The sequence below is a fragment of the Elephantulus edwardii genome, unplaced genomic scaffold (genome assembly GCF_000299155.1).
Source record: "Elephantulus edwardii isolate Elephantulus edwardi_28Jun2011 unplaced genomic scaffold, EleEdw1.0 scaffold00186, whole genome shotgun sequence".
Lineage (NCBI taxonomy): Eukaryota > Metazoa > Chordata > Mammalia > Macroscelidea > Macroscelididae > Elephantulus > Elephantulus edwardii.
In genome coordinates, this window is record NW_006399936.1 from 6001826 (window position 1) to 6018159 (window position 16334).

General features: G+C 42.2%; 1 protein-coding gene across 1 annotated transcript; it reads left to right on the forward strand.

Moving 5' to 3' along the window:
* Positions 1-3606: 3606 nt before the first annotated feature.
* On the forward strand, positions 3607-9883 carry LOC102873851 (UPF0764 protein C16orf89-like). Its single transcript, XM_006896643.1, has 6 exons — positions 3607-3826; positions 4995-5144; positions 6737-6887; positions 7449-7563; positions 8254-8389; positions 9774-9883. Exons 1-6 carry the CDS (start codon positions 3607-3609, stop codon positions 9881-9883), a joined length of 882 nt encoding a protein of 293 aa, XP_006896705.1.
* Positions 9884-16334: the final 6451 nt, after the last annotated feature.

Sequence of the window (16334 nt, forward strand, 5' to 3'; positions counted from 1 at the left end):
GTGAAAACCCAATTTCTCTTGTGAAGAAAGAGAAAAATAAACTATAAGCCTCAGTCTTATAACTTAATTATTCTGGCAGAAACTGTGGGCCAAGTCCTACCTTGTTCGTGTTGGAAGGTCACAGTGGACATGGAACAGCACACACTGACAGGACTTCAAGGAGAGGATCAAGCTCTGTTACAGTACAACGTGTGTTTCTATGACAGTCGTCTTGAAAGCGTACCTTGCTGAGCAGTCTAGAGCACATTAGTGAAGCTGTCCCATAGCCCTCATGCTTGGGCTGTTCAGAACATGCAGGGGACCCATTCCATCACACTGGGGAACACCAAACCAAGGACAGGAGAGCTGCAATCTCGCTGGCTCAGGACTTAATATATTTATAATTTGCTTCTCTCAGTGCTCTTTGGCTGTCCTTTTTATGTAGAATGAAGGTGGTGGTCACACTGTAACGAGGACTTGCCCAATCCTAATCCTGAAAGGTGGAGGTGGTGGTTGTTGTGCACCCTCGAGTCAGAACCAACTCCTCATTGACCGTAATCACATGGAGATTATTAATCCTCCTGCAGAGCAGTGGTTGATTTGGAACTGCACACCTTTGGAACTGGAGCACAGATGCTTAACACTAGGCCACCAGAGCTCCCTCATCCTGAAACGTTGAAGGTTGAATTAACATGTAAAAATGGAAAGATGGACAGTCAGACATTTGAGCTATTTGCTTTAGGTTACCGTGACTTGGATGGAGCCTGGGCCTGTTTCTGTACTCAGTAGCTCTCTTGTCCAGTTAGCACTGTGGTCTGGAGACCACATCCTCACTACAGCCTAGCTCCATGTTTGGCCATCAAGAGGTCACTCCTATCAGTCTGGTGTCCTAAAAGAAATTGAGATTGAGGATCTTAGACAATTCCCACCAGTTCTCACAATTCAAGGAGATATCTTATGGTTCCCACACACCAAGAGTATCTCTACGATTTCAAGGACATATCTTTATTATGAAAGAATGTGCTCATTTCCTTGAGGTTAAATGATCCAAGGTAGTCACTAACAAGAGATAGTACACAAACCTGCAGATTTCATGCCCTCCCAATAGTCAGGAAGGTCATATGAAATTCCTGGGTAGCACAAAATTTTGCATCAACTGGGAAGAAAAGGAATAGAAGGTAAGAAGCACCACAGGAGAAAAAGCCTGACAGTTGACTTCTTGAAACATAAACAACATAAAAAATAAATGCTGCAGTTGATGGGGTTGTAAATGCTACAACTACTCTGGGAAAGCATTTCGTCATTTCCGGAAAAAACTGAATGTAGCAACTCTGTATGACCCAGCTATTCCACGACTAGGAATATATCTCAAGGAAAATAGAACTGAGACATAAAGGGAGATTTATACCCCAGTGTTGATAGCAGCGTTATCCACTATAAGAAGAACATGGAAACAGCAAGATATCTAACTACAACTGAATGGGTTGAGAAATTGTGGTCCACTCACACAATGGAATACTATGCAGCACTCGGAAGCAACAATTTTGACAAATACTACAACTTGGGAGAGACTGGAGAGCATTATGCTGAGTGAACTAACTAAGCTTCATGAGACTAAATACTGCATAAAGACATTTTTATAAACTAGAAGGATAAGGAGTAAAAGGTAAAGGGATGCAGGGGGAGAAGATGTGGGAACAGAGAGGTGAGGATGGGCACAGGTGAAATCACAGAGTTGCACGATTTGATGGGTAGAGGGAGAGGATAAAGGAAAGGAGAAAGATCTGGTAAGACTTCTACAGACAGTGTCATGGTGGGCATAGCCCAATAGTGATTAATTTTATAAAATATAATGCATGGGTATGATTGTATGAAACACAATGTAAATGAAGAGTACTGTGAAACACAATGTATATGACATTTGTTAGGAAAGCAATATAAAAAAAGTTAAAATAAGGAATAACATGAGGCCTCCATGAATTGGAAAAATGATCCCATTTGACTATGATCCACCATTAACATCCATGGCAACAATTTTAAAGTTAACAGAAACCATGTTGCACTTGGGAAATTTGCTGTCAGGGATCTCTCCAAAGTGCCAAGAAGCAGGGATATAATTTTAAAAACTCAAGTGCATCTAATTGCAGTTAGGAACCTCTCAAAATTATTGAGGAGTAATGTCAGTGTGAGGACTCAGGTGCATCTGATTCAGGCCGTAGTTTTTCTGATTACTTGCTGTACATCTGAGAGCTGGATAGTGTATGAGGAATACAGAAAAATAAATGTGCATGTGATTCAGGCCATTGTCTTTCTGCTTACTTGCTATGCCTCTGAGAGCTGGACAATGAATAAGGATGACAGACAAAGAATGGACACCTTTGAGCTCTGGTGTTGGAGAGGAACACTGACCATCCCATGGATGACTGGCCAAGAGAACAAAAAGATATACTCTGGAGTGGGTGCAGCTGGCATGCTCTTTGGAGGCAGGAATGATGAGGCTTCTCCTCACACACTTTGGGTTTGTTGCTGGGAGGTGCTATTTCTTGGAGAAGGATATGAAGCTGGGAAGAGGGGAGGGTTGGCGAAGGAGAGGCAGACTCACAACCAGATGGGTTGGCATGGTGACTGATGCAATGGACTCTTGTGTGTCAGCGTGAGGTTGGCTCAGGAGAGAACAGGGTTCAGATCTTTTGTTCATAGGGTCACTGTGAATGGTGCTCAACTTGAAGGTATTAACAACATCAACAACAATAATAACAAAGTTCATCTGATTTAAACCATGGCTTTTCAGATGCTTCATATTGTTTTGGAAGTTAGACAGTTGGAATAAAGATGGCAGAAGACTCAATGCCTCTGTTTAGCCTTAACTGTGGTGTTGGGGAAAACCAGATACCCCACTGACTACATTGTATAATTGGAGCAAGTCTAGTCAGAGTGCTCCTTATAGGCAAGGATGGTGAAACTTTATCTCACATATTTTGAGCGTATTGTCAGAAAAGGCCAGTACTTGGAAAAAACATCATGTTTAAAAAGGTGGAGAGTCAGAGAGAGATAGAAGAAAAACCCTGACAAGATGGGCTGACAAAGTGTCTCTAACAGTGGACTTGGACATGTTAGAGAATGGGAGGATGGCGCAGGTCTGGCCAAGGGTCAATTATCTTGTCTTAGGGTTGCTGTGAACGGTAAGCAGCTTGATGACATTAATTAGTGATGACAGTGACTCAAGGCAAAAACCTTAAAGGCAATCTCCTCACCAACTGAATTGCGTCACCAGTGTGTAACTTTATGTACACTAGTCAACATAGCTCGTTGTTGTTGTTGTTATTGTTGTTAGGTGCCATTGAGTTGTAGACAATTCATAGCGACCCTATGAATGAAAGATCTGAGCAATGTTCATAGAGTTTCCGTTTGTTAGTAGAGCACAAGGTAATTCAGAGTAGTTGTCTTTCCCAGAAGCCTCTGTGAAGTTGTGGTGTTTCCAGTCAGCCCAGAGAGGTGAGTCTTATCTCGCTCTTATCTGATGTCTAAGGAGGAGGAGCAGAAGGAGGAGCCGAGTGGAGGGGGGAGAGCCATCCTGACCCAGATGATGGGTATAAAAGGGCTCATTCAATGAGAGCAGAATGAACCATGTCTGTCCTTGGGATGCTGCTCTCGCTCCTGCTGCTGACCTCGTCACTGCTGCAGCCAACGTCATCACACTCAGTGTTGAAAGATATTGAAAAACATGATGAAAAAGACAAAATCCTTCTGGCAGATGTGATCCTATCCTCCCTGAATGCAACTGCCACCTGCCTGGAGAAGGAGAATCTCTTTGTTGATATCATGATTTGTCTCCGAATTCTGGAAGGTGAGTGGGGTGCCAGTCACTCTCTACTCTAACCTACTGTGAACCCCAGGAGTCCAGTGACCATCAGGTACATGAGTAGTCTGCTCGGGCCACGTAAAGGAACAAATGGGTGACTCATTTCTCCCGAGTGTCCTGAACGTGGGAGGGAAGCTTATAGACCATATGATTTAGACTTGTGACTTCAATTCCACAGTATGTTGCTATTTCCATAGTTATAGATCCTTTGTGCTTTCTCTGCCATCATATTACTAACAAAGGAGGGAGTAGAATATACCTTTACGAGGGCATTTATGGGGTGACCGATCCCATTACGGGACGGGGGTCCAGAGAATAGAGACCTTTCAGGGTAATTTCCAACCCTAGCTTCCTCTGCTTCCAGCGAAATTTCCCTGGCGGTGCTGAGGGAACAGAGTAGTGCTTGTTGCGCTTTGGAAGATTGAAGATGACTAGTTGGTGTCCCTGCCGTCAGTTGGGATGTGGGCAGTGGATTTCCCAAACCACCCATCACCTCTGTGATGGTGACAGAATTTGCTCACACTTGGAAAGTCAGGGTTCCACAGGAGGTAGGGTTACAGGACAAATCAGCTTCGGTACCTGGAGCCCCACCTTGACGTCACAACCATGTGGTCTCCTCACATTTCTCTCTGTAACCCTCAACTGCCAGGCTTCCTTCAGGAGAGCCCCCAGGCTTACCTCTGCACCCCCATCTACCACCATGGACTAGGGTGAGGCAGGAAAGAAGCACCAAACTGTGAGCTGATCTAACTTTGCCTATTGGATAGTTGAAGTTTGCTGTTTGACTCCCAGGTGTTCATGCAGTTACCGGGTCTCTCTCTTTCCTCATCCCTGTATATTCATTTGCTTGTTTAATCTCTTTTCTCTTTCAAAGGAGATGACTGAAGATGCATCCAGTAAAAATCCTCATTTATATGGCAAAGAAAATCCATTTCCAAATGGAATTGTAATCAATACAGGGTTTAGGATTTAAAACAATGTATTTTTGAGGGGCAGCATTACAACCGCTAATGGTCACAGAGAGAGGAATTGTGAGATCGGACGTACATGTACATTTTACAGGGAGATGCAATTAATGCAAATGCAGTAAGTGTTATAACTACATATTTCTCCTGCACATATTGAAGAATGAACTCATTGTGTTTCCTCCTAGCGTATGTCAAAGGCGTTATGGAGCCATGGGCCATGAACCCAGAAATGGAGCCAATAAATGAAAAGATGAAGACGATCTCCATGAAGCTAGAGGAGATTCTCAGCAGATCCATTTCTTACTTGTCCGAGGCTGTATCTGGCAACCTAGACGGTAACTACCCACATAGTAATGCAGTGTGTTACAGCCTCCTCTGAGGCATGGGATGGTCAGAACCACCTACCACCCTAGACAAGCCTAACTGCAGGTTAAGTGTTTCACTCAAATTTGATTCTAGGTTAGAAGGTCCCTCTCTTCCACGTAGATGTTTTTAGAAATCAGCAAGTCAAGAGTCCTAGTGACCCGATAAACACCAGCTCTGAGCCTTTACCTGTCTTGTGCCTCTATGGACACTGTTTGCACTTCCTCCAAGAACAGTTGGCTTGTTGTGTGTGGGCAGTCCGTGGTAATTCAGAGCGGTCCTTGACCTCACATTGTCAAGAGCACCATGCCTTTTGGTGTCTAGACTGCTATTAGCATGTTGATTCTGCAGTGAAGTAAATTGAGCTAGTTGACAGCGTCAATTTTTGTCTCCATCTATCACAGTGTGTCATCATCCCTCCCAAAAAAGTGAAAGAGTGGATGTCAGCTTACTCTAGGCTGCCCCCTCTCATGCTTGTGGTCCTCATCCTAGAATAGTGGTTTATACCAGAGTGTGGAAGATGTAGGCAGTAACTGAACTGCTTCTACTTCAATGACTAACATCTTGCCAGAATGTCCTTTGGTCCCTAAACTACTCAAGTATCTATTCTTGTTAGTGTGGGGCCACTGTATAAGGGTCAATATATAACATTGATACTAGATTGTATTAATGGCTGACATGGGCCCAAATTACTAATTCATCAGCCTCAGCTCAGGTGACTCCATGGGTAGCAGAGGTAACTGTCATCGATAACACTATAATGTTTGATATGTTAAAAGAAGATTGCAAAGCCTGCATTCTGAGGTACTCAGGAATTGGAACCTCTAAGCTTTTCATTAGAATCCATTTCTATTAACCATTAGCAACACTCACGGATGCTGAAATCCAAGGAGTCAAGTAGTATTTGTAAATTTTCTCAAGGTTCCATGAGATGCTATCCATTTTATCTAAGCCAAGAGACCTGGTGGTGCTATATTTTATTGCTCAAATGCCAACTCTAAGTTGTAGAGCTCAAATCTACTAAGTTATGGTGGGGTTAAAAGTCAGGGCATCTGTTTCAGTGAACATTATGTTTGGAAGACAATTCAGGACCATTTTACTTAGTCCTACAGGCTTGTATTGAGTTGACATTGATTTGGTAACAAATGAAACCAAAAAGGTCAAAAGCCTGGTTACACTCTATTCCTGATTTTTTTAAAAAAACCAAAAACAACAACTATTTTTTTTCAATGTGTTTCTAGAATGATTTGTGCCAACGGAATCCCCAAAGGAAAGACTTGAAGTCACATAGGCTGTGGAGGGGCTTAGGGATAGTTTGATGAAGGGCATTAATTCACTACATTTCAATCTCAGAACCTAGAGTGAAGGTGAATCAGCCAGTGCACACTTACATCAGAAACAACTAAGAGCTGCCACTTAACCACATGCAGCTTTCTTCCAGAGTCCTATATCTATTATTAAAGAAGCCCCTTGATTGTATGTATATTTTACTCCTCAGCCACTGGGTAGTTAGTTATTCCTAGCTCTTTTCCTGTCCAGCACTACTTTGAATTTTCTCTTTCAGTTTTTGAAGTATTAATCCAAGCAGATTTCTGGAAGATTCCCCAACCTTCGCTCCTTGCTAAAGACACAGTGATCCCCATAGGATTAGCCCCCCTAGAACCTGTGAATGAAGATGCCAGCGAGTTATGCACGATAACTCTACTGAATAACAGGTGGGTTCAACTGCCTAACCTCATTCCCTATAGATTCCAAAGTACTCTCCTTGGGTTCTGATGGTCCCCACATCTAAGTCCCCACATCTAAAAGTCTGTGTAAAACTCTTCTTCCTCCTTCCTCTGTTCTGACCCTTTTCAGCTTATTCATCACTAGCACAATGCCCACCTCTTCAGTCCACACCACTGTATCCTTTATGGCCCACCCACCCACATCACTCATGTACTCCTTCCCAAGCCCTGCGTGATCTCCATTCCATCCTCGCCCACTTAAACCAGAGCACTCTTTCCAAAGCAGCACCTTTAGTGAAATATAGGTGCTTCAAACGCAGAAACTTGTGAGGGGAACAGAAATGAGACAGTCAGGCCTATAAAGATGACTGATAAGTGATAAGACTTTGTAGAATTTCTCTTCTGTATAATTGAGATATCAGAATAAACTTGATGTCAGGGGGCTATTACTAGCATATGATCATACCCAGAGAAGTTATAGGCATGAACTGGGAAGCTCCTTGACTTCAGATTCCTTTTAATGACACACAGCATTTCCCCCCCTAATAGTGGTAGCAAAGAGTCTTGTATGTACTCAGATGTCTGCAGGCAATTGATGACCACGCCTGTCAACTCACATGTCCAGATATTTCAGCAGCTGATGTACTTCCTTTTTTCCAAAATGGTAAGTATGAGATGGCCAAGGTGTATTGGAGAACAAGACAGGTACCATGGACTATGCTGTAAGCATCCTTGATTCAGTTAAGGAAGTGACCAAAAGTCCCGCGAGAATCTACTTATTTCTGAGGAGGCAAGGCTTGTCTCATGTACCATGACTATGTGATAATGATGAGTTAGCTCCTGAAAATAGATAAAATGCTTAGTGAAATAGAAGACCAGTAAAAAAGATGGGTACTTTGAATGAGATGAACTGACAGTGGCTAAGATTAGAAGTTTCAATAATTTCATCTCTTTTTCAGTGTAAGCATAATGCTTCATTAACAGCTCATCAAGGCTGATGACAGGGGACTATAGAACTTTGCAAAGACGTTTCTCAAGTCCTGTCCTCCTGGCATCACTGGAGATGTGCTGTCCCTGACTCAGAATGCTTACCCCAACTGGCCAAGATCAAGTGTCCAGGGTACGGTGGTTGAGCACTTGAACTCTCCTCTCTCTCACTCATAGAAGTTCAAGAATAATAAAGTCCAAACAAGGTGGGAGTGGAGGTGCAGATAAATCCTGTATAATAGGGTGAAGGCCTGCCCAGTTCAGACACCTGCCCAACCACCTGAGAATGCAGGTTCTTCCCAGGAGTGGTGGCCGCCCTTGTCTGCTGTTGGTGCTGACTTCTTTGTCTCTGGGGTTTGTCCTCCAGCTTGGATGCAGAAATGGGATGTTTGAACACACCCAAGACTACCTGAACCGAGTCTGTTCCAAACTGATGGACATGAATACAGAAATCGAAAGCAGAAACTACCACAATTCCTCTCGCGATGATTTTTTGGAAAACAGTAAGTCCCTCACTTCTTGTTCAAAGTAGCAGAGTCTCCATGTTTGAGAAATCAGTGTCTCCACACGTTGGCATTCACATGACACCACATGTGTACAAGCATTCAAAACACATTCATGTACACGTGAACATGTTAAACCCCAGGCAGGCATATATGTGTGTACACACGCTGACACAGTCAGAAACATGCTCTTGGACACACAGTGGTGTGTGTGTGTGTGTGTGTGTGTGTGTAGGTAGAATTTTCTGTTTTAGCAAGTTAAAATACCAGATTTCCAGATTGATTTAAAGTAAAAATAAACACTTACTTCAGTAAAAATGTTTTCCAGTATCACATGTGATCGATTTATACAGTAGAAACCAGCTTTGGTTTGCAGGCTGTAGAGTTTTCCAATTTCCACAGGGTTAAATTTTACTGACTTTTTACCAATAGATTTAATGGAAAACATTTTTTTTCATTTTCTTAAACTCTTATATCACAACTCCAGATATCAGAACTTTTACTGTGGTAAAAAGGAGCTCTACATATTCCGAGATAACTGAATGTGTTCCGTATTTTATCAGCCATCACTAAGAGAGGTGCTCCCTGGCTCCTAAACTGTCCCAGTTATTGAACACTGGACAGACTAACGGAACAAAGGCAGACTGAAAGACTCAGAGATGAGATCAGAAGGGAAGCCTTGTGCTTTACAAAAAGGTAAAATGGCCAAATCAGAGAAACGATATTTTAAAAGATTGTTTCTGTTTATTCTTTTAAAAATCCAGGATTTGAAGACTATAATTCCAAAGACCATTTCTTTTTTTCTTTCCTTTAAATTTTTTCAAAGACCATTTCTATAGCTCATTAAAATACTGGATAGTCTAAGAATTATTCAATATTAGTATGCCCCATAAACTATTTTTATGTTTTTTTTTATATTGGTATGGGTACAAAATGCATATACATTGTGTTTAACATGATCCTTCCTTCTCCTTGTGCTTCATACAATCATTTCCATTCATTGTGTTTCGTGCAAACATTCCCCATGGAAATATGCTCCCCATTACGCTGTCTTTTCAGATTCCTGCCTATCTTTCCCATTTTCTTCGCCCTCTCTCTCCACCGAACAAAAATAACTGCCCCATGACGTTTAGATCACTTTACTATCTCCAGCCCTTAAACATCCTTGACCTAGGCCATAAACAAGAGGCAGAGCACAAATCCAGGAGCCTCTGTGGTGAGGGTGGTGTCGAGGGTGCTTCTTCCAGCTAGTTTTTCATGTGTCATTCTGGGATGACAGGACCCTGGTGGAAGAGGCAGGTCACGGGCTTTGGTGGAGGAGGTCCACCTAGGAGCAAGCCAAGCAGAAGGACCCCCATATCTCTGTCTCTCTCTCTTTTTTCAGTCATGCTGTGTGGAACTGCTGGATACATTGATTTTTACAAACCCCACTGGCTTGTGAATATTCTCCGCTGGCAGAAGGCAGATGGATGCTTCAGCACAACTTGTAAGTGATGACTGAGGGAAGAATGGCACATAGAGATGGACTGCACATTCCAGACAAAGTGAGGCAGGGATCTTGTGTGATGGGTGCAGGGGAGACTGTGAAATATACATGTACACCTGCACAAACGAAGGTGGGAGGAACTGGGGCTTTGCACAGCACAGAGGGGCACAGTGGAGTGCTGTGTTGTTGAACACTCTCATCTGCTCTCGTCATAAGAACACTACACACACGAGGACTGATCAATGCCAGGTCTCTCACCATCCTTACACCCTCTCACTGCTTAAGCCCTTTGTTGCTCTCACTGTGACAACACAGCTCATTGAAATGCTTCATTTTTGCCATTGATTGTCTACTTTTCTAATAATGATTTCCTTTTGTAGAGATTGTTCCCTCCTGATAACATGCTCAAAATATCCCAGACAGAGCCCTACCTTCCTTTCTTCTAAGGGGCACTAAGAGGACACTTCTTCCTAGAAAGATTGATTTCTTCTTTTGGATGTTCGTGGGGATATTCAGTATTCTTGGATGGCAGACTGTTAAAAGGCATCAAGTCTTTTTCAGTCTTTCTGATTCACTCTACAACTTCTACACACGTTGAAGCTTCCACATATACTGATTATGGATTCAGAGTAATCAAATTTACTATTATGCCAAACTTTTCTTTACATTGAGCTATAATAAACAGTGAAGGGTAGAGGTTTATGTCTGTGAAACTCCGAGAACATTTGTGTGATTTGCCTTATGTTTATCAGTGATTCATGGTCGTGGTCTGGATTGAGTCCTCAGTATGTTGGAAGTAAGCCTGTTCCAGTGGCCACTCTCCCAGCATCATAGCAACACATAAGAAAATACAGTACATCACCCTGACGGGAGTGGGGGTGGGGGGGTGGTAGAAATCATTTGGGGATGGGGCATAGGACCCCAAGTGAAGACGCTGCCATGAAGATTATTTCCCTGAGGAAAGAGTGAGTTGAAATTTACATTCCTAGAAGCTGAAGGACCCTGGACAGGGGGTCTGTGTGAAATACCAACAGAAGTCATACCGTCCCTGCAAGCTGGCTACAATAGTTGTTAAAACACACATGCAATGGCATGCAAAAAAGGTCTGTGATTGGTGCCCCAGAATTCATTAAATTCTGTCATTCTTTCCCCAGATGATTCCTCCCATCATGGAACTTCTCGTGTGAGCACAATCCTAGCTGGCTTCCTATATGCTCTGGAAAAGTACCCCCACATCTATGGAAATATACCCAGTCTATTGACACGATTGCCAAATGTAAAATTCCCTTGAGACAGATGGATCCAACCCAGCCAACGGAAATGAGATACAGCCTTTCAATCCTTACCCTGCAATCGTGGGTATTCTTAGAGCCCATTCTTATAAATAAACAATCTAAATACATCATCATGGGTTGTTGGGGTTAACGGGAAAGGTAGGAGTCTGTCGAGTCCAGGTGGGTGAGTCTCCTTTCTCTTCTTGGCTGTACCTCCTCTGGGGACCACAGCTTCACTGGGTTCCCAACTGACACAAAGCACCCTGGGAAAGAGTCTGTCCTGGAACCAAGGAACTGCATGCCTGGAGATCAGAAAGACCTCCAAACCATAATGTTGTTGTTGTTGTTGTTAACTACTCCTGTGGAATACTTCTGTGTTTGAACAACCGATCTTTTGATAATCATTCCAATATTTCAATCACAAGTAATAAATACCAAGTAAAATGACTGCAGTAGAATCAATTCCCATTCACGGTTACCCTGTAGGACAGACTGGATTTGTCCATTGGTTGTAAATTTGTACAAGATTGTAAATCTTTACCAGAGCAGACTGCCCCATCTTTATCCAACACAGTAGCTGATGGTTCAGACCAACCCTTGAGCATCAGCCCAGTATCAGCTTTTGAGCATCAGTAACATAGTGAACATGATTCAGACCAACTTTTGAGCATCAGTAACACATTGCACAGCCAGGGCTCCTATAGAGGCCGTGATCTTGTTGGCTACCATCAAATCAACTCCAGTTCACCGGGACTCTATGACAAGAGAACAATCAGTGCCTGATTCTACACTGTCCATAAAATCCCCACTGTACTTATCCCGCGCCTGCAGTGATAGAAGGGATTAAAGACAAGAAGAAGAAATAACGAAGTGAGCAAGAAATAGAGGACTTAACGCTGTGTTACTGGTAACAACATCCGAGAGGTCATCCAAACCAGGAGGAGGGGACTAAGGGCTGTCCTCACCTGAGGTCACTGTAAAGAGAGTGACATCCAAGTAGAAGGGAGGGAGAGCCTAGAACAACAACTCTCCTCTCCCCTTGTCCTTTGGGTGATGTTTCTCCACCTGGGGAGTTGGCACCAATTTTCATGGTGAAATAATGTGAAAATATCACGGAGAAAGGAGAGCTTTTTGTTCAAAATATCTTTTCCCAGCATCGTGGAAACTGGAGGAGAAAAAAAGGAGAAAGCCTAAGGGGTTGGTTCCTAGCCAGTTCACACTGGTTGTCTGTCTCCACTTTCTCTGAGCACTTTGTGTCTAGTGCCCCCTTTTGTCCACCTGGGAAGGATGGGGTAGAGACTGTCCTTCAGATCCTGTTAAGAAACCAAGTTTGTATCAGAAATTATTAACCTTAGTGCAGCTAAACTTAGTATACAACTCCCAATGCTGAATTTAGCTGGAAAAAAACAGAACACAAGTTTGCTATATTTTAAATGAATAATTTTTTATACTTTTTTTTCAAATTAATTTTAATGAACATTTACTGAGATTTTGGATTTCCATTCATTCATTGTTGCACTTTCCTCCCTGACCGCCCCCGCCCCCCCAAGGTCTCTCCTCTCCCTGAAAAGTAAAAGAAAAATTCCTTCATTGCTATGCAATTCCCCCCTCCCCAAAGTATACTCCTCTATCAACCTTGTATCTGGACTCTTGTGATAACCATAAACCCTATCATGTATTGCTTTTAAATTGTTCTCTCACGCATCTGTTTCAATGTGGTATACATAATTTATCCAGTTCTTCTCAGTCTTAACCCCACCTTGAGGTCAGTCCCATTCCACAACAGTGGCACCAAGCAGTATTTGTCTTTTTGTGACTGAGATATTTCACTCAGCATAATGACCTCAAGGATCACCCATTTGGAATAATATTGCATGAGTTTCTTGTATTTCAATGCATTACAGTATTCCATTTTGTGAATAAAGCACAGTTTCTCTATCCATTCATTTGTTGATGGGAACTTGGGTTGTTTCCAACTCTTTGAACAAAGACACAATAAACATGGGTGTGCATGTATCTACTTGGATGTCAGTTATGGTCTCTTTACGGTATATTCCCACTTGTGGAGTTGCTGAGTCAAGTGGTATCTCTATTTGCAACTTTTTGAGAAAGCACCACACCACTTCCCACAGTGGTTTCACCAGTTTACACTCCCACCAACAGTGAATAAGTTTTCCAGTTTCTCCATAACCTTGCCAGCATTTGTTGCTTGGTGTTCTGTTAAATTTTGTTATTCTTACTGGGGTGAGATAGTGTCTTATAGTTATTTTGATTTACATCTCTCTTAGAGCTAGGGATTTTGAACATTTCTTCATGTGCTTGTTGGTCATCTGAATGTCTCCTTTGGTGAAGTTTCTGTTCATATCCTCTGCCCATTTTTAAATCGGATTACTTACCTTTATATTGTTGTAGTGTAAAATAATAATTTTTAAAAATTTACACAAACTGCCTTTTTTATTACACTCTGTAGTTATTACATTGTTTATAAATTGAAGGTCTGTGGAAATATCCTTTGAATAAGACTCACAGCAACAATATATCCATGTCACATTTCAGTGTTTCTCATAATATTGCAAGTATTTTCATAAGTTATTATAGGTGTGATACGGTTACATTATAGTTTAAATCTCAATTATTTATCCACTTACTAACCAAAAAATGCATGCAATTTCTTTATGTCAGTGATCTGGAATTGAACCTTTAGTATCCAGGAGATCTGTCTTCATTTACATATATGAAGGTAGAATTCATGATCTCCCTCCCCCCCAAAAAATATTAATAAGAAAAAAAAGCTACTTTCCTTTTTGCTTGGAAGTTTCTTCTTATTTTATTATTCTTACTTTATTCTCATGAGAACAAAGTTCTATCTTCTTTTTTATGTATTTAAGTTTTTTAATTGACTTGCCTATAAAGTTTCACACTATTCTCCTTTCACTCTATGTTCTGTATAATCTTTCTCATGAATAATTTTCAATAAACTCACTCACCATTGGACCTTGCCCATCATTACCACGTCTTTTTACCCAGATTTTCCCCCTTTCCTTTCCGCCCTCCTCCTAATAAACTCTGCAGCCTTGTGGTTTTACCCCTACTTATCCTCACCCCTCTGTTACCAAATCCCTCTTGACTTTCTGTACACGTTTTACTAGTTGCCCGTCTAGTTTTACAATGATGGTCTTATGCAATGTTTTGTCTTTTTGAGACTGCCTTAGTTCAGTTAGATAATACTCTCCAGCCTCTCCCAACTTAGGCAGTATTTTTCAGAATCATTGCTCCTATGTGCTGCAAAGTACGCTTTTGTGTGAATGTACTACAATTTCTCATTCCATTCCCCAAAATCCTATCCTTTTGTAAAATAGAATAATAAGTTGACTGAGTATATTATGACATTGAATGGATTTTAAAAAGCCTCTGATAGTTTGTTGTGAACCCTCTGCAGTTAAATTTTCACTGAGTTACAGAGATCCTACAGACAGAGTAGACCTATCATATTAGGTTTCCAAGTCTCTGATCTTTTTGGGAGTAAACTTCCTTTCTTCTCACTGAGAGTATCTGGGTGTCAGATCTCCTAGCCGTTCAGTGTGCAGACCAACACATACCTTACAATTATCAGGGCTCCCGAGAGGTGCCTTCTGGACCACTGATGCTTTGTGAAGCATTGGAGCTTAAATATCAAAGCAAAATGCATTATAGCAGCTAAAGGTTTTAGAATACATTCTAGTGTCTGGTGTCTTTCAAGGCATTTCTTAGGCAGTATTTTAGCCACTTAGTGTGTCATCCTTTACATCAAATATAAAAAAAAAACATTTAAAGATGGAAACACTGCCCTCCATACTGTGCTCAGAACCATTAAGTCAGTTAGCCAAGTCTATGCAGCTAGGGAGCTGAAAGAGCATAAGTTAAAGTCAATGTTCTCTGACAGAAAGACATTCACCAGTGAAGGCTTAGCATGGTGGAAGGAAGAAAATGTGAGAAGAGGCTAAGCCCTGCTCAAGTAAAGCCTGCTCAATGCCACCTCCAAAGGTAAGTCCTTTCCCAGAGTGGGTGTAGTCCCTGTCACCGGTACTGACTTCCTTAGCTCTGGGTGTTTGTCCTTCAGGTTAGATGCACAGAGGGGATGTTGAGCCAAACCCAACACAACAAGGACCTCTTCTGGGCCAACCTGATGGGCATGATCTGGAGAGCACAAACCACCAGCTATACCTACTGCAGTCATGACCTCTTCTTGAGAAAATGTGTGCCCCACATTTATATCTGGGATAAAGTAGTGGGATTGCCCTTGCTTGGGGCCCGTGTGTGTACATTGCAAGGCCCATGAGGGAAAGCCAAGCAAACAATGTGTGTTACAGCTACTGGGAATCAGGTGGGTTCTACTTACTGGCACTACTACCTGCAGATCCCAAAGCACTGTCTTTGAGTTCTCATGATTAATGAAAGTCTCTACATCTGAACTCAAATGTTTCTACAAAAATAGGTCCAGGTGCCTAGGAATCTCAGACACCTGCCCCTCCCACCTCTGCTCTGGCCCTCGTCAGCCCATTCTGCACTCAGGACTGTGCCCACCTCTCGCATCCATACCTGAGCTCTCATCAGCCTTCCTGCTCTCCTGTCCATTTATACATGAAACAGAGCACTCTTCCGAAGAGTACGCTGAATGTCATAGAGGTGGTTCAAACCTAGAACCTTCTCAGTGGAAGAGAGCTGCGACAGTCACCTTCCATGAAGTTTAAAAGTTTCTTAGTTATTTACAGAGCCTTTGGATTTCCATTCATTCACTGTTGCACACTTTCCTCCCTGCTCACCCCTCCCCCACTCAGTTGACATTTGAATTTGAAAAGTAAAAAAAGTCTTTCATTGTTATACAATGTTTGCTGTTCTAATAAATTTTGCTATTGGTACTACTATGAGATGATATCTCATAGTTGTTTTTGTAAAATTATAGTTTTGTAAAATTCTAGCCTAGAAGGATGCTAGTGGAGATGGGTTGAGGAGCCAGCACAGCAGTGAGCTCCCAGAAGGCAGTTGAGGGTGGACATAGTCTGGGTCCACACAATGCTGGCCCATATTTGTTACTCTGAAGATGGACGCCAGCTTGTCACTGATGGTCATAACCCTACAACAAGATCCACAGGTATTCTTGACATGTTGGAGCAAAGCAAAAGGAGAGAAGGTCCATGGGACAGAG